This window comes from Rosa rugosa, chromosome 7, assembly GCF_958449725.1.
Source record: "Rosa rugosa chromosome 7, drRosRugo1.1, whole genome shotgun sequence".
Lineage (NCBI taxonomy): Eukaryota > Viridiplantae > Streptophyta > Magnoliopsida > Rosales > Rosaceae > Rosa > Rosa rugosa.
In genome coordinates, this window is record NC_084826.1 from 1459589 (window position 1) to 1482240 (window position 22652).

At 42.3% G+C, this 22652-nt stretch overlaps 3 protein-coding genes across 5 annotated transcripts; 2 read left to right on the forward strand and 1 right to left on the reverse strand.

Moving 5' to 3' along the window:
* The first annotated feature begins 7057 nt into the window (after positions 1 to 7057).
* Positions 7058 to 9895, forward strand: LOC133720568 (hypothetical protein At1g04090-like). Its single transcript, XM_062146938.1, has 2 exons — positions 7058 to 7490; positions 8097 to 9895. Exons 1-2 carry the CDS (start codon positions 7379 to 7381, stop codon positions 9698 to 9700), a joined length of 1716 nt encoding a protein of 571 aa, XP_062002922.1. The 5' UTR covers positions 7058 to 7378; the 3' UTR covers positions 9701 to 9895.
* A 7588-nt stretch (positions 9896 to 17483) lies between these two features.
* Positions 17484 to 20206, reverse strand: LOC133721931 (rust resistance kinase Lr10-like). Of its 3 annotated transcripts, none has more exons than XM_062148705.1 (5): positions 20095 to 20206; positions 19285 to 19968; positions 19172 to 19195; positions 19013 to 19054; positions 17484 to 18832 (listed from the first exon to the last, which is right to left on the reverse strand). In XM_062148705.1, the coding sequence occupies exons 1-5, from the start codon at positions 20201 to 20203 to the stop codon at positions 17679 to 17681; spliced, it is 2013 nt and encodes a 670-aa protein (XP_062004689.1). In that variant the 5' UTR covers positions 20204 to 20206; the 3' UTR covers positions 17484 to 17678. The 3 variants fall into 3 exon arrangements, with proteins under 3 accessions (XP_062004689.1, XP_062004690.1, XP_062004692.1); XM_062148706.1 differs by having other exon boundaries at positions 19285 to 19972; positions 20095 to 20141; XM_062148708.1 differs by lacking the exon at positions 20095 to 20206 and having other exon boundaries at positions 19285 to 19777; positions 19923 to 20056.
* A 193-nt stretch (positions 20207 to 20399) lies between these two features.
* Positions 20400 to 22635, forward strand: LOC133721932 (rust resistance kinase Lr10-like). Its single transcript, XM_062148709.1, has 2 exons — positions 20400 to 21261; positions 21395 to 22635. The coding sequence occupies exons 1-2, from the start codon at positions 20481 to 20483 to the stop codon at positions 22510 to 22512; spliced, it is 1899 nt and encodes a 632-aa protein (XP_062004693.1). The 5' UTR covers positions 20400 to 20480; the 3' UTR covers positions 22513 to 22635.
* The last annotated feature ends 17 nt before the right edge of the window (positions 22636 to 22652 follow it).

Here is a 22652-nt window from a genome sequence, read left to right on the forward strand (position 1 = left end):
GGACTCAATTAAATGAGATAAGAGAGTCCCTGCATCAGGCCATCAGCTCCCGACCTTCTTACATAGAACCCCCAAAACTCACCGGACTGTGGAAGCAAGGGTTTCAACAACGCTCATTAGTCTCTCCATCCCTTTCGCGCGCTTCAGCCTCGTCTCTCCATCTCTTTCGCGCTTCAGCCTCGTCTCTCCACTCTCGATCGCGCTTCATTCTCCTTGAACTACTCGTCCAGGTTCAATTTCTTTTCTCTCTCATGCTCCTTTTGCTTTGATTCTGATTCCCTCTTCCCTTCGATCCAGTCTAGCTTCTTCTTCTCGTGTATCTACTGTGATTTGTTAAATTAAAGACTATGGATTGATTTTCTATTAATAATTGTTTATGGGTTGTAACAATTGGTGTCTGGGTAGCTTGATTTGCTAAGAATTGATCAATTTCAAGACTGGGTTTTTTTCTTTTTTTTCTTTTAACAACGTTTGTGTTTTTATCTTCTTCTTTGGTTGGTTGTTTTCATTGATTTTGGATGTTACTGTGAAATCCTAGATATGGATCGATGTTCTGAGTATTAACATCTGATGTTTCTACGTTGGTCCATTATTAACATCTGATGTTTCTTTTAACTGAGTATTAACATCTGATGTTTCTACGTGGTCCATTATTAACATCTGATGTTTCTATGTTACCGAGTATTAACATCTGATGTTCTGAGTATTAACAACATGTCAACATCTGATGTTACTATGTTGTCTCATGGTTTTCTTCAAATACCTCAATACTTTCTTACTAGCCACCCAATGTGCATGACCTGCATTTGACTGAACCTTGATAACATATTCATAGCAAATGATATACCAGGCCTAGTACACACTTGAGCATACATCAAACTCCCAACCAATCTAGCATAGGGCATGCTCTGCAATCTTCCTCTCTAACGTTGTTTGCCTTAGCTATTAGGTTGATAATTATAGCCCTAGTTATGGTTTTCACTCATTAACTTCTTTAAATTGTATGTTACCAGCCATTTATTGAACTGAACTGAACCTAGACACAACCATTTACCACTTCTGCTCTTTAGATAGTAATGAAGTATGGGATACATATTTGCAGGTAATGAGAAAGTTTCATTGAGTTTGATTTTTAAGCTAACTGATTTCATTGCTGCACTTTGATCGATTCATTTTCTGTTTCTGTCATAGCACAACAAAAAGGCAAAGGGATGGAGAAACAAGAAGTATCCATTATTTGATAGACTAGCTACCATCTCTGTTTTCATGTCCTTAGATGATGAAGTGAGAAAAGTGTATGTTGAGAACTTGCTTGCGGGAACTGCTAGAGGATCTACCTAGCTGTTGTTGCAATATATGGTCTTTTTTTTGTTTGGAAAACTGCAACAGTTGTTGCCTTAACACATGTTGGACAAGCTCCTTCTTTTGCTAGATTAACATCGATTTTTGTAATTGCTAGATGGAACTTTATTAGCATGTGGAATGTTAAATCAGTGTATCACTGTGTTGTATTAATAGGTGGACTTGTCGATGTGTAAAAACTAACTATGAAGTATGCAGATTGTGGTTGCTCTTCTCAATCTATGATTATTTTGCTGTATGTGAACTTTGCTGCAAATTACCAACTTTTAGTCCAATACACCAACAAACATGGGATAAGACTATTTTGACTATTCTTCTCTTTAGTCCTAAGCAGTACCAAACATAGGTCATGTATTAAGATAGTATATCCCAGGCTAGAAGAGTCCTAGACTATTATAGGAAATAAGGTGGGGGATAATAGTCCCACGTAACAAACACAGCCTTAAGGGCTAGAGTGGCCTCGTTAAAAATTATGCCCGATCTAAGCAAGTGAAAAAAGTACCACGCCCCTAATATCAACTAGCAAATTTTTGAAAGTTGATTTTCTGTCATGCTGTTTGTTCATATTTAACAACAAATTAACATTGTTTAACTATAGTCACATCCTCCAAAGTTGCATTTGAGAAGATTAAGCTATCATCTGTAAAAAAAAAGAAGTGAGAAATATCTCAAGCATTTGATCCTACGGTCACATCATGAATCAGTCTCTCTCTCTCACAACTTTCTGAAATAAGTCTGATATGCCTTGAGAATATAAAAGAAATAAGAAGGGAGAAAGGGGATCTCTTTGCCTTAAACCTCTGGTAGGCCTAAGAGCAAGTTCACCCGTTGAGGTCATTGGGTCAATACTATTCACTGATTTTTGCCTTTCATTTTCACCATTTAGATCACTGGGTCAGATACTGTTCACAAAAAGTCACCGAATGTCAATTTGCAGGTCACGAAATTGACCTAAAAAGTGACACAGAGTGACATTTTGTGAACAATATCTGACCCAGTGATCTAGATGGTGAAAATGAAAGACAAAACGCAGTGAATAATATTGACCCAGTGACCTCAACGGGTGAACTTGCTCTAACATTTCCAACAGACTGCCCTTGCCAAAGTATCAAAAAAGTAACTATTTTAACAAATTTCATAATCAAGTTCACCCATCCAGCAACAAACCCTAGCTTAAGCATCAGCCGTTCAAAAAAGAACCATTGCACCCTATCATTTGCTTTGCTTATATCAAGTTTGAGCACATTAATCCTTGGTTCCACTGAATTATGATTTGCACGAATACTATGTATGAATTCAAAAGCCGCAATCACATTTTCTTGAATTTGTCTCCCTTTAACTTTTTTTTTTTTTTTTTTTTTTTAACTTTGAGGGGAACCCAAAGGCTTCCTAGGCCCAAGATAAACCCCTTCGGCGCATCTGAAATGCTCAAACTGTGCATTGCAGCATAGTGTCTGCCCACTTTGACAGCTTCAGGGTTCGAACCTAGGTTGGGGACCCTTTAACTTTGGTATGGTGAAATCACTTGTGGTAGAACTTCCTTCAATCTATTAACTATTGTCCTGAAAATGAGTTTTTAGATGACATGCCGAAAATGTGTAACATTATACGGATGCCTCCAGCCCTCCACCATAGGAATGAGCGCAATTAAAATGTGATTTACTTGAGACACGTCTGCACCTTCGTTCAGTACAGCCAAACAGAAATCAGAGACATCATTACCCACTCCGCTGTCAGTTGATTGATCTTCCTTGGAACATTGCCAATTGTATTATCGTTTCAATCTCCCAATGCTTTACCCAAACTAAAAAAATCTCTCCATCACGTACCCCCCAAACTTCCATTCCAGTTTGAAACAATTGTCTCTTCACATGATCCTTCCCCAGTCCTATAATGGCTCGAACTGAAATCTTCTGTTCCTCCGCCTTCCAGGCTGAACCAACTGACCTTCTGTATCAAACATCAAAGCCAAATTTTTTTTTTTTTTGAAAGGATTTGATTTAATTAGATATCAAAGCCATGAAAACAGGCCAGAGTCTAACAGAACTTACATAAGAAGAGCCGGAACAAACCGGATGTCCTATCTAAGTCACACATAAACTCATTAAAGTCTAAATGGTCGCTCGCTGAAACAGCAAGCCAACAAACTAAGTAAGAATAATCTCACTTCCTAAGGCAAAATCATTCATCTAGTCTAATCTGCCAGCACTCAATTGTGGTACACATATCAACTAGAAACATCTTAGAAAATATATAGAAATCACTCCCACTTGAGAAGGCTTGAAGTTCAGAATGTCTTGAAATTTGGTACCTTAAGCAAGTACCATCTCTTTCCCCTTAGGGTTAGAGCTAGTACTAGTTTCAGGCTCCTCAGCAGCTAACAACCTCGGCATCAGGTTGGTCTTGTTGCTCTTTGTCTTGTCAGGTTCACCGTCTTTCTTTTTTCCTTTTCCTGCTGTTCCATAAGGCAGCTTATTCACACTTCCAATAGGGCGTCCTCTTTTTCTCTTTGGTTGATCACTGTTTTTGGAAGGCCCTTCCAATAAACCCATAGTCACTGCATCCAGATTTTTCTTCCCAATAGCAAGACTTAAGCGTAATTTTTTGGAGAAATAACTACCTCATCATTTTCCCTGCTTCGCCTTTGTCCTGTAATTGGATCGCCATTGAGTCTTGGCTCTCTCAGTGCTCTAATTTGCACCTGTCTTTGACGACGCATGGCCACCACGGATTGGGGAAGTAAAGCTTCCGGTATGCTAGTTGGTATCTGAGCCTTGAAGATCAAGGTTTGATTGTTTACCACCACCCTATTGTTATTAGGGTTTTCCTGTCCCCGTAGTATTGCCAAGGCCGTGGGCTGTGCCACCGCTCCAACTGGTGTATCACTATCTTCTTCCAGATCCGGCCCTGAACAAGGAAGGCCAACGTGGGTAACTAGGCCACAGGTACCGCATCTGCCAAACAACTTATCATACCGAAACTGCACCATGAATTGAACTTCATCTTCCACCCAGAAGCGGCGACGAAATAAGAGAGGCTTTGCATAGTCGATCTCGACCCTGATGCGCAGGACTCGGGTCCGGAAAGCCGGACGATCAAATTCCTTGAACTCTCCCAGCGTACTTCCGATCAGGCGCATAATACGCTCAGACCTGAACGCCGGCGGTACCCCTTGCAGCGTCATCCAGTAGGATGATTTCTTCAGTGGTATCTCGCTTGCCGGACTGATACCGTCGTACGGCGCTAGTGCTACAGGAGCCCTGTTGTAGCCCCACGGTCCACCCTTCCAAACCCTATCCACATCAGAGGGATCTGTGAAAGTGAACAGAACCCTGTCATCTTCTCCAACTTCTTCAACGCTCAGTCTGCCATTGATTCGCCATGCAGATCGGAACATGCCAAGGAAAGAGCGACGAGAGTATTCCCGCGCCGTGAGCAGCTTTCCCACCATGAAAGCTTCGGGTTGTCGCAGTCCTTTGGATGGACGCAGGTCCACCGGTTTCTTGCCATCAGCCAACGCTAGGGAGGAGGCCAAGCGGGCTGCCATTGCATCAATTGCCATTGACGTGAGAAAGAGGCTACGTAGTCAAAAACCCTAACCCTAACATCAAAGCCAAATGATCTGACCCTACTGGATCAATATGTCTCTCAATTTGGGTTTGGGTTTTTATTTATCTCTTCAAAAATTGAAAAATAAAACAAAATAGAAATTTGTGAAAGGCTTTTATCGACGAATATTTGGCAATTTTTTTGGCACGTCGGTGAAAATTCATCTAGTGATTTTGGTATGTCAATGAAAATTGGTTCGCAGGGAAAGTTTTAATTTTATTGTTTTGTGGAGATTTATGCATACAATATTTTCGTTATTAAAAGTGTGAAATTTTTATCTTAAATCAACATTTTTAGTATACCGATGAAAATTTGTTGGCAATATCATAATCATATTATTTTTTTCTTTAGTTACGATAGTGAAGTTTTAATTTACTTTATATATTTTTTAAGATAAAAAAAAAATTATGTTTGTAACAAGTCGACTCACAATGTATCGTGCTCGAATCGTACCGAGCTCATAACGGCTCAGATTGGGCCGGCTCATTGATCCATATGTCTCAGCCTGACTGACCCTTAATCGTGCTTGAATCGTGCTTGAATCGATATTAAACATATCGGGCTCGTATCGTGCTTGTATTTACCACATCTACATTAAATATTTGGAATTGGAATTTTGAATCGACAACCTGTCTAACTTTAGCTCTTGGCATATTTGATCTTTCTGTGATAAACAAAAACAGGAAAATTTGCCGACCGGTCCATTTTTGTAGGCTTGTTTAGCATTTAAGAGAAGTCTACTCGTATTAGTTTTGGAATAAGTCCAATGAGGCGGCCATATCAGTCTTTTATCTCATGCTCTTAGCCAACCTAGTGGAAAGCCCAAAGACATTGGACAATACTATGAATTGGAGTTGTTCTCATTAATATCACTTCAACGACAATTACATAAATTTGAAACGTCTTTAAATTTATTGAGATTAAATACAAAATTAAGTTTTGATTAGGGATCTTGCACCTTAATTATTGGTCATTATAATAATATTATATCTTCAAGCAAACTTGCTACTAGCCTACTAGGTGCGTGCATAATTTAACATCTTTGTTTGAAGAGACTTGGTGCTCAATGCAGACCACGTTGTATGCCATGAATAGTTGAGGTTAATTGATAGCCTCCCCCTTATGGTTGTATGAAGCTTAATACTGATGGGCCATGGAAGAATAGCTCTGGTAAGCCTGGTTATGGTGGAGTATTTCGTGATTATAGATGTCAGGTGATTGATGTTTTTTGCTCAAATTTAAAGATGCAAAATTTAGTTGTCACTGAAGTGATGGCTGTTATTCAAGCTATTGAATCAACTTCGGTTAGAGAGTAGAAACATATTGGTTGGAAATGGATTTACTTCATTGTGCTCTCCATATTTAGTGCCTTAGCAACTTAGCACATATAATAGAGAAATTGCTTGCACGTATTTCTCACATGTATTTCACTTATAGCATATTTTTTTTTGTAGTCATGACTGGTTAGATCTTCTTAATTTATGTTTCCACTAAATTATTCGTATGATTAGTTTGTAGAGATAAAGTTTATTCTCTGATACTTTATTTTTCTCGCTTTTTTTTTTTAGGTAAAGTTTATGTCCTCGTATGACAGTATTTTTTTATGTTGTTAATAAATTTTCTCATTCAGTCGACATTTACCAACAAAAAAGTAACCATTAGGGATCAAATATCAGCAATCTATCTAGCCAATAGACTTGTCTTCAAAATTATTTGAATGGACCGACCACTTTGATGAAACACTCATCTTCAGCTAGAAATAGAATATTCTCCAATAGGCAGAATATCTTCCCTTTTCCTTTTGTTTTCTTTAATCCTCATTGTACCTATTTGTTAGGTAATCAATAATTCAATAATCAATCTAGCTAACATAATCCAACTAACTTTCTAATTCCTTAAGCTCATGGAAACTGAAAAAGAAAAGAAAAGAAAAAAAACTAATAATAATATTTTCTTCTCTTATCCAAAAAAATAGAAAAAAGCCATAAAGGTCAGGCTCATGAGTCATCAAATCATCAATCATCATATGCAGTTCTGTATTGTTCACCGCATTGTATAATATTGGAGGGAGACACCACTCCAAAAAAGTTAATAGAAACTTACGCAAAGCATACAAGACTCATCAAACACCTTCTTTCTTCCTCACCCAGCTTTCCTCCAAACTCACTCAACCTCTTTCAAAGTCACCCTCTTTCCTCAACCCCAACAAAAAAAGGTCTCACCTTTATTCCCCCCCTAGAGCTCCAAAACCAAGGTTTGGTTTGGGTTAAGAGAGAGAGAGAGTTTGAGGGTCCTCTCTCTCTTTCTCTCTCTCATAAATCTTGGAACTACTTTTGTGGGTTTCTGAGTTTGTGAGAGTTTTGAGGTTTGTGGGTTCTTGAAGCCTAGTTTGGTTCTGAGCTTGAAGATGATTGGGTGTGAGTGTTGGTGCTGGAGCAGTGAATATGAGGAGTACCTATGTGATCAGTCTGAGCCAAAGCCATACTCTTTGCCTTCACCTCTTCCAAAATGGCCTCAAGGTATATGCAATCAAGTTTCTTTCTTTTTTTAGAATGGTGCTTAATTTCAAAGTTTCTATTTTGGTGTCCCATGAATTTTGATCAATTTTGATGGTTTAGCTTTTATAATTTCCCAGATGATTAGGTTGGACTTGAACTCTTGATTTTTATTCAATTATTTATGATTTTATATTGGGTTAATCATAGATGAATCAATAGGTGAACTTAAGAACATGGTCAACGAATTCATGAACTTGGTCAATATTTGGAAACTTGGAGATTCTGAATGCCTTGGAAGTTTAATTTTCTTGGAATTCATGAAAGATTGAATTGGTCTTTTGGTTCCTAATCCATGTGAGAAGCTCTTTCTTCTCACTCTGATGAGGCTGATCTCTTATAAAACAGTTTCAAGCTTTGTGTCTTAACTGCCTAGTGGGAGCTCAATTCAAGTTTCTTTAAAGTTGGTTTGAAATGATGTTTGTGTGGACTCAAGGCTCTCTCTACCTATATTGGATATAGATATATAAAGCTAAATTACCTAGTAGATTTTCAGTGAAATGTTATATATATCCTGTCAAATATTTTTGAGGTCATTGCCCTGAACACCGTGTATTCTCATTTCCTTAGGCCAAGGTTTTGCCACCGGAACAATATGCCTTGGAGAAATTGAAGTTGTGCAAATCGCCGAGTTTGAGAGTGTCTGGAGCTGCAACCTGTTGCATGGAAAATCCAAAGGTGTCACATTTTATAGACCTGCCGGGATTCCAGATGACTTCTTTTGCCTCGGTCATTACTGCCAACCGAATGACCAGCCGTTAAGAGGTTTTGTACTTGCTGCTCGTGACACGGTTGCTACCAGGACGGATTTGAAAGATGGTTTTGTCCAAGACTTGGTACAAAAGTTGCCAGCTTTAATAAAGCCCCTTAACTACTCCTTAGTCTGGAATGCAGATTCGACCAGTGGGTGTGGTTATATTTGGATGCCAAACCCACCTGTGGGTTATAAGGCCATGGGTTTTGTGGTCACTGACGATAGTGAGGAGCCAAGCCTTGATGTTGTTCGATGTGTACGAGAAGATCTTACTGAGACTTGTGAACCGTGTGATCGGATACTTGCAGTGGATTCGAAGTTTTCAGCAAACCAATTTCAGGTTTGGAGTACACGACCTTGCGAACGAGGTATGTTCTGTAGAGGTGTTTCAGTTGGCACATTCTTTTGTTCTAGTACCTACTTGGATTCTGACGAAGAACTAGAAGTTGCGTGCTTGAAGAATATTGGTTCATCCCTACACGCAATGCCAAATCTACAGCAGGTTCATACCCTCATTGAGCACTATGGGCCTACTGTATACTTCCATCCTGATGAGGCTTATTTGCCATCGTCAGTACAATGGTTTTTCAAAAATGGGGCACTTTTGTACGGTGATTCCTCTGAAACGGGTGAGTCAATTGATCACAGAGGCTCTAATTTGCCTAGGGGAGGGGAAAATGAGCATGATTATTGGATAGATTTTCCAAATGATGATGATGCTAGACATCATATCAAAGGCGGAGACATGGAGAGTGCGAAGCTATATGTTCATGTAAAACCAGCATTAGGAGGAACTTTCACCGATGTGGCCATGTGGATATTCTGTCCCTTCAATGGACCGTCCACCATTAAAGTTGGTGTAGTGAGTATTGCAATGAACAAGATAGGGCAACATGTTGGTGATTGGGAGCACTACACTCTCCGAGTGAGCAACTTCACCGGAGAACTTTGGCAAGTGTACTTCTCAGAACACAGTGGTGGTAGATGGGTGGATGCTTTTGACTTGGAGTTCATTGAAGGGAACAAGTCAATTGTATATTCTTCAAAACATGGTCATAGTAGCTACCCTCATTCAGGAACCTATCTTCAGGGGTCTTCAAAGCTTGGAATTGGAGTAAAGAACGAAGTTGCTCGAAGCAAGATGTTCATTGATTCGAGCACCAAATATGAGATTGTTGCAGCCGAGTACCTTGGTGATGGTGTTATTGAAGAACCGTGTTGGTTGCAGTATATGAGAGATTGGGGTCCAACCATTGTGTATGATTCGCGATCAGAACTAGATAAGATAATTGATCGTCTTCCATTCTTTGTTCGATTCTCTGTGGAGAATCTATTCGAATTGTTTCCAACCGAACTCTATGGTGAGGAAGGGCCGACCGGCCCCAAGGAGAAGGATAATTGGTTGGGAGATGAAAGGTGAAATGCAAGGTCTCAAATCTATGTCAAATTTTCATAAAACTGTTGATGGCTTGCTGTAGATGCCAACGCAATTTGGTAGCAACCTGAGCTCCTTTCTACAATTTGTCAAATGCTTTGTATTTGAAAAGTCGTGTGGATTGTGAAGTTTATGTACCATAAAAGAAACTGAAATTTTATATGAACCTTTTCAAGCAAAGCAGTCTGCTCATATTTCCTTGTTACAATAGGATTTGGCTTGTTTGGGTTTTCTCCTCAACTACTGTTGATCTTTATCCAACGATTCTTTTAATGATGGTAATATTAAAAATTTATTTTTAGAATATGTTAAAAAATCATAAATTCTTCGAGGAAAGTTAACTGCTCCTACAACACCGTAGGCTCTGTGAACCCAGCTCCTAGATTCATTCAATGAAGAGAAGAGCACGCCCAGCCCTCTCAACTTGTGCAAGACTATATATGGTCGAGTTTGATGTAGCTGTGATTATAAAAAAAGCAACTTCTGCTATGCTGTTAGAATAATATAATCAGCCGTGTAAACTTAAGTTGTTCGAGTGTTTGGTGAGATAGAGGGAATAGAGGAACTGGGAAAGGCACAACATATGAGATTATGAGCAGATGAGGACTCTTTAGGTATTTTAAAATATCCACTTGCTGCTTCTATTGGCAGCGGCTTTTAAAAGGATGATTTAGCCAAGAAATATGGGGAGGGCTTGTTGGCAACAAGAACATGATCAAGTCGGAGCTGTAGCCGAAGAAGCTGGTAATGGATGCAGAGTCTACGATTCCTAAGAGTACTTGGAAACAGAAATAGAAGAAACTGGAGCTGTTTGGCTCCAAAACCAGTATGGGTACAAACTGTCTCTTTTGAGTGTGTGCGCAGGCGTGCCAGCACCGTGGGGTGCAGTCGTCGGAGAATCCCTCGACCTGACTTCTTCTTCAAGCGTTGCGGACGAGGAGAGCACCGTTACAAGGCTCTTTTCTCTGCCTTCCGGAAAATGACTTCTTGCCTTACGGATAAGGGCTTTGGTTGTGATCTCTTCGCGTCACCGAATCGATACTCAACGTTGTAGGTTGAGCAGAGCAATCACTGGGAAGTTCTGAGAAAGCACGGGTTTGCTAAAGCGTATCTTTAGCTTCGCTGGGTTGCGAGGGCGTTACCCTTGCTTCGCTGGTAGTATCGGTGGCAGTAGCACTAACAGTCGCCTCCTGGGGAGACTAGGACTAGAAGTACGGTCGCCGGGTTTCAACTAGGTTGAAGGTTTGCTTCGGGGAGGCTTTGATAATCTGTGTGATTAGTTGATTGAGGAGTCGTCCTTTGTTCGTCCTTGAAACTTGGTATTTATACCTAGGGTTTCGACCGTTCCTTGCCATAGAAGGATTATTGATTGCAGTTTCCTATTCAATCTCCGCTACTTGATTCCAATAAAGGCTCGTTTTCCTTATGGATCTTGGAATGGGTGAAGCTGTAACCCAAATCCAAGTAGACTTATTTTTTGGGCCGCAGGTATCGGCCCGCTATGCTAAATCCACTAAAGGATCTTACCAAAAATACTTTTGGGCTCAAACATTGCCCCCCAGGCCCCGAAATCAGGCCCGCGAAAATGTAACTGATTGAAGGGGACTAAAACGACATGACTACTGATCGAAACGAGGCCATTAATGAGGGTCGCGTCCATTCGCTTTGCAAACGTCTTTTCGTCGCATCGTTTCCCTCACAAAATCTCTTATTTAAATCCCGCAGCCACTTCAGACCTGTCACATCAGAAACTCTTTCAGTCTCCTAAACCCAGAAACCCTCCTATTCCAAACATCTTCTTCACAGAAACCCAGAAATGGCTCCCCCAAAGAAGATAGTCATCGATCAAGAGGAGGAACTCAATGACAAGGCCGCCCACACTTGGGGAACCAGTATCGGTGCCCGCTGTCGCATCCACACCACTATCCAGAGACCTCTGCTTCTCAGGCTCCCAAATCGTCATGTCGGACTGGGTCCGGGACCGCGAGATTCCATCCCAGCCGACGCTATCGCCCTCTACGGCTTACCCATTCGTCGACCCATTCCGGTCCTCCGAAGGACCCTTGGAGATTTCAGCAGTTGGGGTGCGCAAAAACATCGAGCGAAAATAGGGCACTGGCCATCCTCGATCAGCGCGGTGGAGCTTTCCTGGTACCGCGAAGCTCGAGCGCGAGATCTGGCTCACTGGAACGCGGCAGGTATCACCCATACTATTGATCTTTGCTTTCGCCTTCCGCGCGGTGGCAATCGCTCACCGCTCGCCGCCTTTCTCTGCTTTTGGAATACTGCCACCAACACCTTCGATTTTCGATTTGTCCAAATGAGTATCACATTGTTGGATATTCTCACCATCACTGGCTTACCCATCGATGGCGAGCCCTACCTGCATGGCCAATTTGACTCCGTCACCTTCACTTCAACCATGGCCCAAAACGGTCGCAGCGCTCATAGCAGTTCCTATCCGCGGTGGCTGGCCTATTACCGCAGGGAACACAATGCGACTGGTGGAATTGCCTTTCTGGATTACTGGCTCTGCAAGTTTGTCTTCTGCACCTCCGCTAACAAGCCCACTGGTCCTTGGACTTTTCTGGCAACGACCCTCTACAAAGGCCGCTGCGTAGGACTCGGACAATCAGTGTTGGGCGCCCTCTACCGCACTCTATACCAGGCCACCATGCATCCCTTTGAGACTAGCATCTCTGGCCCTTTTTGGATCCTTGATTTCTGGATTCAAACTTATTTTCCATATTTTCGCCGCGACGATATTCCACTACTTCCACCGGCTGATGAACTCTTGGGTCGATGGCTCAGCCGCGAGGAAAGGTACACATCCCCTCCCTATTCTGAGTGCTTCACATATCTGTACCTTCTGCGACCTAGTGCTTGGTAGAAGATTCCCACCTCCACTTGAAAATGGATTCCTTCCTAGGGCTCCTAACTATAGTGATCGCGCGCGCTTGGCTTTTCGCCGCGCGATCTCCTGTTCAGACATTAGGCTTGCTGCTGAAGAACTTAGCTACGAGCTTTACGCTCCTAACCACTTTTCTCGCCAGTTTGGCCTCATCCAATTAGTGCCATTTCCCCTCTATGATGCCTGGAACTACAACACTTCTTGGCGCAGAATTGGCCCCACTACTGGGCCTCCACCAACGCAAAGCATGCTTGCACTAGTCGATCTCCCTGACTGGGCCAATGACATCGCTCCTGTGGATGGGAACGCTGAAGGATACGAGAGCTGGTGGTCAGAAGTCTTTGTCAACTGCTGGAGACAAAGGGATGACGAACTCTTCGCGACCATTTTTGAAGAGCTGAGATACCCCTACGACGCTGATACTGAGTTGCTTGCTCGCTTTCCTGAAGATGAGGCACGACCCCCGCCACCTGAATCGGCTCCGCGACCCGCGCGAGCTCCGCGCTCGGTCCAGGCTGGGATTGTAATTCGCGAGCCTCCTCAAGAGGTAATTGCCTTAGATTGTTCTTCGTTCTCTCTTTCTGCTTTTCCCTTTTTAACTCAAACTTTATTGCATCAGGGAAGTGTGCCACCCTCTGGCAGTCGTGCAGTTGATGCTTATCCGGCCACTGGTCAGGCCGCAAAGAAGAAAGCAATAGTGACGGAGCCTGAAGTCAAAGACTCATCCTCTGATGATGATGACCCACAAACAGTAAGGATCTCCCCCTTATAAGGTCTCGACGTTTTCTTTCCAAGTCTAATCTTTTAATCCTGACAGATTGCTGCTACTTTGGCCCGAAAGCGCAGTCGCTTTGATCCTCGAACTGATCCATGGGCAGAAGATGAACCACTCGCTGATTGACTGGTAAAACACACTTAAAGCGAGCGCTGGAATTTACGTTTCATTATGTACGACCGTATAACGCTCCTCATTTACAGGTTCGTCGTAGGTCCTCCAGACAAGTTGGGGAAGGGTCCTCCGCTGCTGGTGAAGACGCGTCTGCTTCACGCACCCAAGCACCAACTGGTTCCAACAATCCTCCACTTCCTATCAGTGTTGCAAACAATATGCAGTTGGCTCTGGTACCAGTACAGGTCATAGATGACAGCTCGCTTGAGGTCGAGGAAAGAATGGCGCTCCCAGACACACCTCGCGAGCAACCAACTGCAGTACTCATCATGGAACAAGTAGCGCCTGATTCGGTTCCAGTTTCTGGCGAGGTTGATCAAGAACCAGTGCGAATAGCAATTCTCCGCGAGCCATCTGTTGAAGAGGTACACCTTCTTGCAAACAAGCACTATATTCTGATTCCTGCCTTAATCTTTTGACATTTTAACCATTCACTTTTTGAATCAGAACCCTGGCCCTATCGGGGAAGTGACTGCTGCTGCCGTAGAGGTGCTTGGCGAAAATCCTACTGAACCAGATGGCGCAGACGTGGATAACCAAGAACCCGTCCTCGATGCCCCCCAAGCACCTGAAGTAGGAGATGGAGTGAACCCTGAGCCGGTGCTGGAAGCGGTTCCTGTCGTGGAGCCTCTCGAAGCTCCTGTTGCTGCTGCCCCAAATCCGCTGCCTGCGCCTCCTTCCAGACTGGAAAGGCTAGCTCGCGTACTTGAAGTGACTCCTCCTGGAGTTATAGATGATGCTAGAGAAGGTCTCCGTCGTCTCCTGGGACCTGATATTCTGATGCCCGGCGCGCCCGCGAGAGCTTTGGAGTACCTGAGGGTACTTCTCCGCGAAGGAGCCATTACTGAAGCTCAGTTTATGGATATTGATCAGCTGCTGCAGGATCTTCCCCAATGGTTCAATGAGAAGGCGGTCGCGACCGCGCAGGCTAGGCAAACCCAAGCACACTATCAGACCCTTGCTCAACAGACGGATACTTCGCGCGATTTCTTGGGCGATCGGGCCACTCTCATCAGGGATTTGACGCTTACGAGAAACCATCTCCGGTCCCAGATTCAGGATCTTCAGGCCCAACTAACTGCTGTGACGACCAGGCTTGCCCATGAGGAACCTCAACTGGAGCAACCCCTAGCCGCTTTCGAGACGCTGTCTCAAGAGCTGGCCCAGGCTCGTGTGGCATCCCAACAGGCCGCCCAAGCTGCTGCTGATGCCAGCTTTCGCCTGGATGAACATTTCCTCCGCTTAACTTATGCAGGCCGAGGACTTTAGGCCCCTAGTATTAGGCCCGTTATTTTGTATGAACAATATTAATATTAATATCATTATTTATGGTTTAGTGAAATATTCACCCCACATTACCTGGCCCAAATATTTTTAGATTTACAGGCAGTTAAGCGCTCAACTTTACCTTTATTGCATATTAAAACCGTTTGAAAAGATAACCTCGAAACGGAGCAGTTATCTCCTCAAAGACTGCTCCGCTTCCCACGCGTCTTCAATTTTCTTTCCTTTCTGAGATCATAGCATTCAATTCTATTGATATTCCCATTGATGGCGTTGAAATTGCTTCAACTGCCCATCGAAAGATTAAAGCCACTGAGGTTGGCCCTATAAATATCTGTACTTTGGAGAAGTGAACACATACGCAAACATGGTTAACCCAGAAATAGCTCTGCAAGCCCTGCTCCTTTTCCTTCTATTTCTGAAATCTTCTCCTTACGATCTCGCCCTTAGCCTCTAAATCTTAGGCTTTATGGCTTAATCTCAATGCCTGGGTAGGCCTTATGGCCTAATCTCAGGCAACCACGTGTCTTTGGTTTATGAAAGCCTGGATGGAACATCCTAGGTTTTGGATAGGCTGAAGAACACGAGGAGCTCCTAGCACGGGATCTCGTATTCTGGAGAGTCCCTCTCCTCAGATTTCCCTGTGCGGAGCAAAACGAAGAAGGGTGGAAGGCCATTCTAGGCCGACCGTTCTTCTTCCGCGGTTTACTTCCGGGGTCTAACGCACAGACTTCTTGTTTTTCCCCTGGAGGTAGATGAGGCAACTGGACTGCACTCAAGCGCTGATTCTATCTCCATCCCAGAGGATAACCAACTGGAAGGGTTGCGATGGATTATTTCCTTCCCTCTTCTTCCAGTACAGACGATAGCAGCTGCAGTCCAGACTCAAGAGATGTGGGTGAAGAGAGGAAGAGTAAGAATGATCATCTCACTACCTCTTCCTGCCGCAAGATCCAGAAGCTCTTAGAAGATCTGAAATCCTTATAGTTTTTTAGCCACTTTTGGCTTTGTAAACCGCAAATGTGATTTTCTCGAACACATTGTACTGCTTTTGGCCGCAAAGCCACTTTATGAATGAAAATGAAATTTTCTGAGTTTTGTTATTTGCTAAAAAATTATTATATAATAAGGCCTCTGGTATAGGCCCTCACATATATTCCTAACACATATTGTCAAGAACATTGAAAGAAAAGTTACGAAATAACTGAAAAATTACTGCAAAACGTAATGGCCGCAATCAAGGCCTGGATTCATAGAGTGTTGCCCCCTAGTGTTCTTAGGAGGAGCGAGTACATGAGAATGAGGCCACAGAAAAGGCCTAAATGGATGGGATGGAGCGAACCAAAGAAGACTATGTTTGCCCCCTGTCCCAGGAACAGGCTGATCGGGTGGGTCTTCAAACTCCCAAACACTGGGGTAATACTTATTCAGGAACCTGCTGTTAATGGGGTTGCGGTGGAGGTGCCAAAATGTTTGGCTCCAAAACCAGTATGGGTACGAACTGTCTCTTTTGAGCGTGTGCGCAGGCGTGCTAGCACCGTGGGGTGCAGTCGTCGGAGAATCCCTTGACCTGACTTCTTCTTCAAGCGTTGCGGACGAGGAGAGCACCAACCTCGTCACAAGGCTCTTTTCTCTACCTTCCGGAAAATGACTTCTTGCCTTACGGATAAGCGCTTTGGTTGTGATCTCTTCGCGTCACCGAATCGATACTCAACGTTGTAGGTTGAGCAGAGCAATCACTGGGAAGTTCTGAGAAAGCACGGGTTTGCTAAAGCGTATCTTTAGCTTCGCTGGATTGCGAGGGCGTTACCCTTGCTTCGCTGGTAGTATCGGTGGCAGTAACACTAACAGTCGCCTCCTGGGGAGACTAGGACTAGAAGTACGGTCGCCGGGTTTCAACTAGGTTGAAGGTTTGCTTCGGGGAGGCTTTGATAATCTGTGTGATTAGTTGATTGAGGAGTCGTCCTTTGTTCGTCCTTGAAACTTGGTATTTATACCTAGGGTTTCGACCGTTCCTTGCCATAGAAGGATTATTGATTGCAGTTTCCTATTCAATCTCCGCTACTTGATTCCAATAAGGGCTCGTTTTCCTTATGGATCTTGGAATGGGTGAAGCTGTAATCCAAACCCAAGTAGACTTATTTTTTGGGCCGCAGGTACCGGCCCGCTATGCTAAATCCACTAAAGGATCTTACCAAAAATACTTTTGGGCTCAAACAGGAGCCTGCAAATGTAAGGCGGATTGATGTACCAATTCAGCTTGTTAACAGCTCTGGGGTAGCCCCCTCTACTTAGAGAGGTCCCAGGTTTAAGATTAGGTTGGATCTTGAATTGTTTGGTGAAAACCCTAGTAGTGTTAAGTTACTAGTACTTAGTGCTTCTCTCTAGGTTAATATTACGTAGGTAGCTTTAGGGCTCTCTTAGCGGTGATACAAGTTATTCGTGCCCTCTGGGGGTGATCACTATGTATTGTCTACGAAATTTTTAATGGATGTCACCCAAGATATTGATTAAAAAATAAAAAAATTAATTACGTCTATGATAGAAGGTTTGGGAAGATATGCAAAAATCTCTCAGCATTTGGTTCAATTAAAGCAGCACTTAACCCATTTTCAATTTGAAAAAAGACCAATATTGCATGATTTTAGCAATATTAATAACAATATTAAAGCTAGGGATTATAAAACCTACGAGTAATATATTAATGCAAAGGGCTTTAATCATGGGATTACATATCATTACTGTTATTCAAAGTTTCGAAGTGTAATGAAGCTTAAGAAGAGGAATACAAGTATAAATTGGGCATTAATTGCTTCCCCTCACACCATCGAAGTAGATTCTTTAGCACTCTGTGGCATGATAGATACCTCTTCAATATCTGTCTCATCGCTGTCATCAGGTAAACCCTCAGTTGGCATTTGTTGGGGACAATAGAACGGCTTTGGAGGCATTTGCAAGACTTCATCTTCACCTTCAAGCATCTCTAAAACCTTGGTCATCGAAGGGCGGTCAGCAGGCATGAGTTGTATGCACCACAAAGCAACCGTGATCATCTTCTTGGCTATTTTAGTATCGTCCTCACATGCATCCTCAATTTCAAGATTCTTTCCCTTTTCAAGTTGCTCATAAATCCAGGAAGGGAAGTAAATTTGGCTCGAATGTTCTACATCTGGATTCAAGTTTTTCCTCCGCCCTGCCATTTCCAGTAACAACATTCCGAAGCTATAAACATCAGCTTTGTAGGAAACACCACCAATAGTTCTGTAGTACATTTCTGGAGCTATATATCCCCTTGTGCCCCTTGCTGCAGTAACAGAAATAGTGTTCTGATCTCTCGGGTAAAATCTTGCAAGCCCGAAGTCTGAAATTTTGGAATTAAAGTTTTCATCAAGGAGAATGTTGTGGGGCTTAATATCAAAATGTAGAATTTGAATATCACATCCCCGGTGTAGATATTCAATTGCACGAGCCACCCCTAGAGCTATCTCATGCATTCTATCCCAACTTAGAGTAGGATTACTTTTTGCATCACACAAGATATATTTGTCGAGGGATCCATTAGGCATGAAATCATAAACAAGAGCTCTTTTAGACCCCTCGGAACAGAATCCAATTAGTTGCACCACATTGACATGATGAATTCTTCCTATTGTGGCAACTTCATTGATGAAATCTTGCCCTTTGCTTTTGGAATCATTCAACATCTTTACTGCAACAAGATGACCATTTGATAGTTCTCCTTTATAAACAGAACCAAAACCTCCCTGACCAAGTTTATCTTTGAAAGAATTCGTCATCGTCTTAATTTCTGAATATGAATACCTGCTTGGCATAAGATTCTTGTATGCATCCAAGAATTCTTCAACGTCCTTATCGCCATCCTTCAGGATCTTTTTCCAAGACGGTTTGTACACCAAGATAAACACCAAAAAAACATTGATGCTGAATGCCATTCGTACAGTCAGACTCAATCCTGTCATAGAAGTACAGATAGGCGTTAGGAACTTCATCCTGAAATAAAAACTTTAAACTCCATATATGCAGCGATGGTTTTCTGAAAGGCTTAAAATCAACACTCAGTCAGAGAACATATCATGAGTCAAGAACACGACATTTAAGGGAACATCTATAAAAATCTTGAAATTGGGTTTACCGATGATCATCTTGGGGGCTCGTACAAAATGTAGGGAGGTTTCTGTATTAAGAGGAAACGATTAGGTTCACGGAGGGAAAGAAGCTCATAAATGTATTGCTATAACTCTATCATGTTTAGGAAAATTGAAAGTTAGTAAATAGAATAGGTCAGACTTACCGTATCTCAAGTATTTCCAAAAACCTGGAAATACATTAGTAGAGTCAGTAACAGAGTGAAGAAGGAATAAGATATACATAATTAGCTGGTCAAACTGATCAAAACATACTCACAATAGAGGGACTGGAATCGGCTGTAGCAGTACTTAGCAGGGACAAGAGAGGACCAATCAAGTTGAAAACCCTTTCTCAACTCATCGCGGATGAAAGAAAATGAAATTGAATAACCATGTTCATCTAACATGAAAAGGGTGATGGTGGTCATAATACAATACTGTAGAAGTCCAGACAAATCATGAAGATTACACAAATCATTTCCCAGCTTAATGTAAGAATATGACCACGACGATGAGCTATTACTGCAATTAACTTTTATGTAGCCACAGTAGTCCGGGATCTCAACTTTCGACCGGCAATCATAGAACATTGCATAACTATAACCACCAGAGCGGTTAAAATATAGTCGGTGACCACCAGAGACGTTAACATATGATCGGTAGTCTGCTTCTTGGTCAAGGCCTATGGTAAAGTCACCTCTTGTCAAACTGTGATTTGGCCTAAAGGGGCAAGTATCACTTAGTAGACCAGGATCCACAACCTGGATTGCCTGCAATTCATAATCGATTCCCATGACATAATACGTACCATTGAAAAGTTTTAAAGTGGTGCGATTCTGCTCACATGAAAGTTCAACTGGAGAGTTTAGACAATTGTTAACGGTAGTACCATTACTATTCAAGCGAAACGGGTACCTAATGTCATGGAGATCCCCACAAGAAGCTGGCGGACACTGCTGTTCTGCCTTGGCATCATCATGATAAATTGCAAAGCAAATAAGAACACAAGTTATCAGACTACTTTTTGGCATCTTGGGAGAGCTAGCCTGATATTTAGGAGGAAAGAAAATAAAAGAAGAACACATACCAATAGCAAGGTTTAATAGGCTGAATTTTTGCTGGACTACAGAAAATACAACGTGTATGGGAGTAGGATCCACACAGTGAAGGAAGAAACTGGGAACCTTCCTCGCCATGCACTTGCCAAGAAAGCTACCCTAGCCTAGAGCAATGGCCGCCACTGTTGGGTCAAGTCGAGTGATAGGGCAGAATAATAATTTGAGTGAAATATATGGCTGCAATTTGTCATGCAGCTTTCAGCCTCCGAAATGGAATATAATGGACTCAAATACATTAATTCAGATTGTATGACTTTAATTTAAAGCATGTGAATCGACCAAAGACTAGCACATTGTATGTAAATAGTTATAACCAACTGTTTCATATATATGCTAAGAGAGTAAACTAGTTAAGATGAATATCCTGCCTCTGCTGAAGCCTTTGCTTTTCTTGCTTGTAATTGTGTTCCCCAGTATTGTTGAACCAATTAGCAAAGCAGCCGATGATCAGGACTGCCCAGTTCAGAGGTGTAGGCATGATGGTCCCCTTATCCAGTTTCCATTCCGTCTACAACACTATCCCCTTCACTGTGGCCATCCAGAGTTTGAGGTTTCCTGCAGCAGCTTCACCAACATGACCATGATGGAGCTTTCCTCATCATCAGGATTCTTTCCAATACAAACAATCGATTACGAGAGTCAACAGTTTCGTGTGTATGATGAGGATGGTTGCCTCCCGAGACGCCTTCTTAATTTGAATCTCTCCTTCTCGCTCTTTCAACCATCACCAGATTACCGAGATTGCGGTTCCTATTACTATTACGAAAACAATTTGAGGGACTTGACGTTGTTAAATTGTACCACTATCACGGCACAAATCCTTACCAGCGTGGAGATCAAATGTCTGAGTGTCCCAGGGCATTACCAAGTTCTGGCTGTTAATCGGTCTTTTGATATATCTCACTTGGTAGGCAGTGCTTGCTCTTCTTTGGCAGAACTCTTTCTTCCATTTGGACGTATGCAGGATGATAGCTGTGAACCAGACACTGGTTTATTGCTGGAATGGAGTGAATCGCATTTCCCAGAATGTCAAAACTGTAGAGGAAGGTGCTATTTCAATTACAGCAGCAATCAAGTCTTGAAGTGTTATCCTCCCATTCCCATTCCCATTCCCATTCTCTTACAAAAACACAAAGGTACGTGCCTAGTGAGCTTTCACGAAATAAATATCTTATGTTCAAGATGGCACTAGAAAATATAATAAACAAAAACAAAAAAGAATCGTCTAGTACTAGTTCACCTTTACTAATTATCTCCTATTTAATTCAGGTCTATCAACTGGGTTTCTTGTCATGGGAGTGAGTGTATGTGGGTTTGTTGTCTTGTCAACTACGGCGGTAGCCATCTTTTACCATTTAAAGCAATCAATAAAGAGGAAAGAGGAAAAGGAGAATCAAAGAAAGATTGAAAAGTTCCTAGATGATCACAAGTCCCATGTACCAACAAGATACTCCTATGCTGATATAAAGAAGATGACAAATGGATTCAAGAAGAAGTTGGGTGAAGGCGGTTTTGGAAGTGTTTTCAGTGGAAAGCTTCCGAGTAATGGAGTTCCGGTAGCCATTAAAGTCCTCAAGGATTCTAAAGGAAATGGAGATAATTTTGTTAATGAAGTGGGAACCATCGGCAGAATTCACCATGTTAACGTGGTTCGACTGCTTGGGTTTTCAGCTGAAGGAGGGAAGCATGCTCTTATTTATGAACACATGCCAAACAGGTCCCTAGAGAAGTTCATCAAATCTAGAGGATCAAATAATAGCAGGAGTTCATTTAACTGGGAGAAACTTTGCAACATCATCACAGGTATAGCAAAGGGAATCGAGTACCTTCACCAAGGGTGTGACCAGAGGATTCTCCACTTTGATATCAAGCCTCACAATATCTTGTTAGACCATGCCTTTAATCCCAAAATTTCTGATTTTGGAATGGCTAAACTCTGTTCCAAGGAAGATAGTGTTATATCTATGACTACTGCCAGAGGCACCGTGGGCTACATTGCACCTGAAATATTTAATGGCAACTTTGGAACCGTCTCCTACAAATCGGATGTGTACAGTTTTGGGATGCTAGTTCTTGAAGTTATTGGAGCTAGGAAGAAAGCTGCCGATACATCTAGCGACAATGAGGTGTATTTTCCTGAATTGATTTACAAGTGTCTGATCCAAGGAGAAGAGTTGGATTTGGAGCTAGCTGATGATGGAGATGCTCAGATTGCTAACAGATTAGCAATTGTGGCACTTTGGTGCATCCAGTGGTACCCGGTGAATCGCCCTTCCATGAAGGCAGTTGTTAGAATGCTGGAAGGACCCTCTGAAAGCTTGATCATGCCACCCAATCCGTTTGCTTCCACAACTCAGATGGAACCAACAACAACCCCATCAAGTTGATTAGAAACAATGTTAAGTAGGTGATTTCACTAATGCTTGTCTACATGCCTGCATTCTAAAGGTGAACTGGTGTTGATCCTAAAATAATCCACTGCAAATAGTTTTTGTTAAATTGTATCTCAGTCAGTGTTTCAATATTG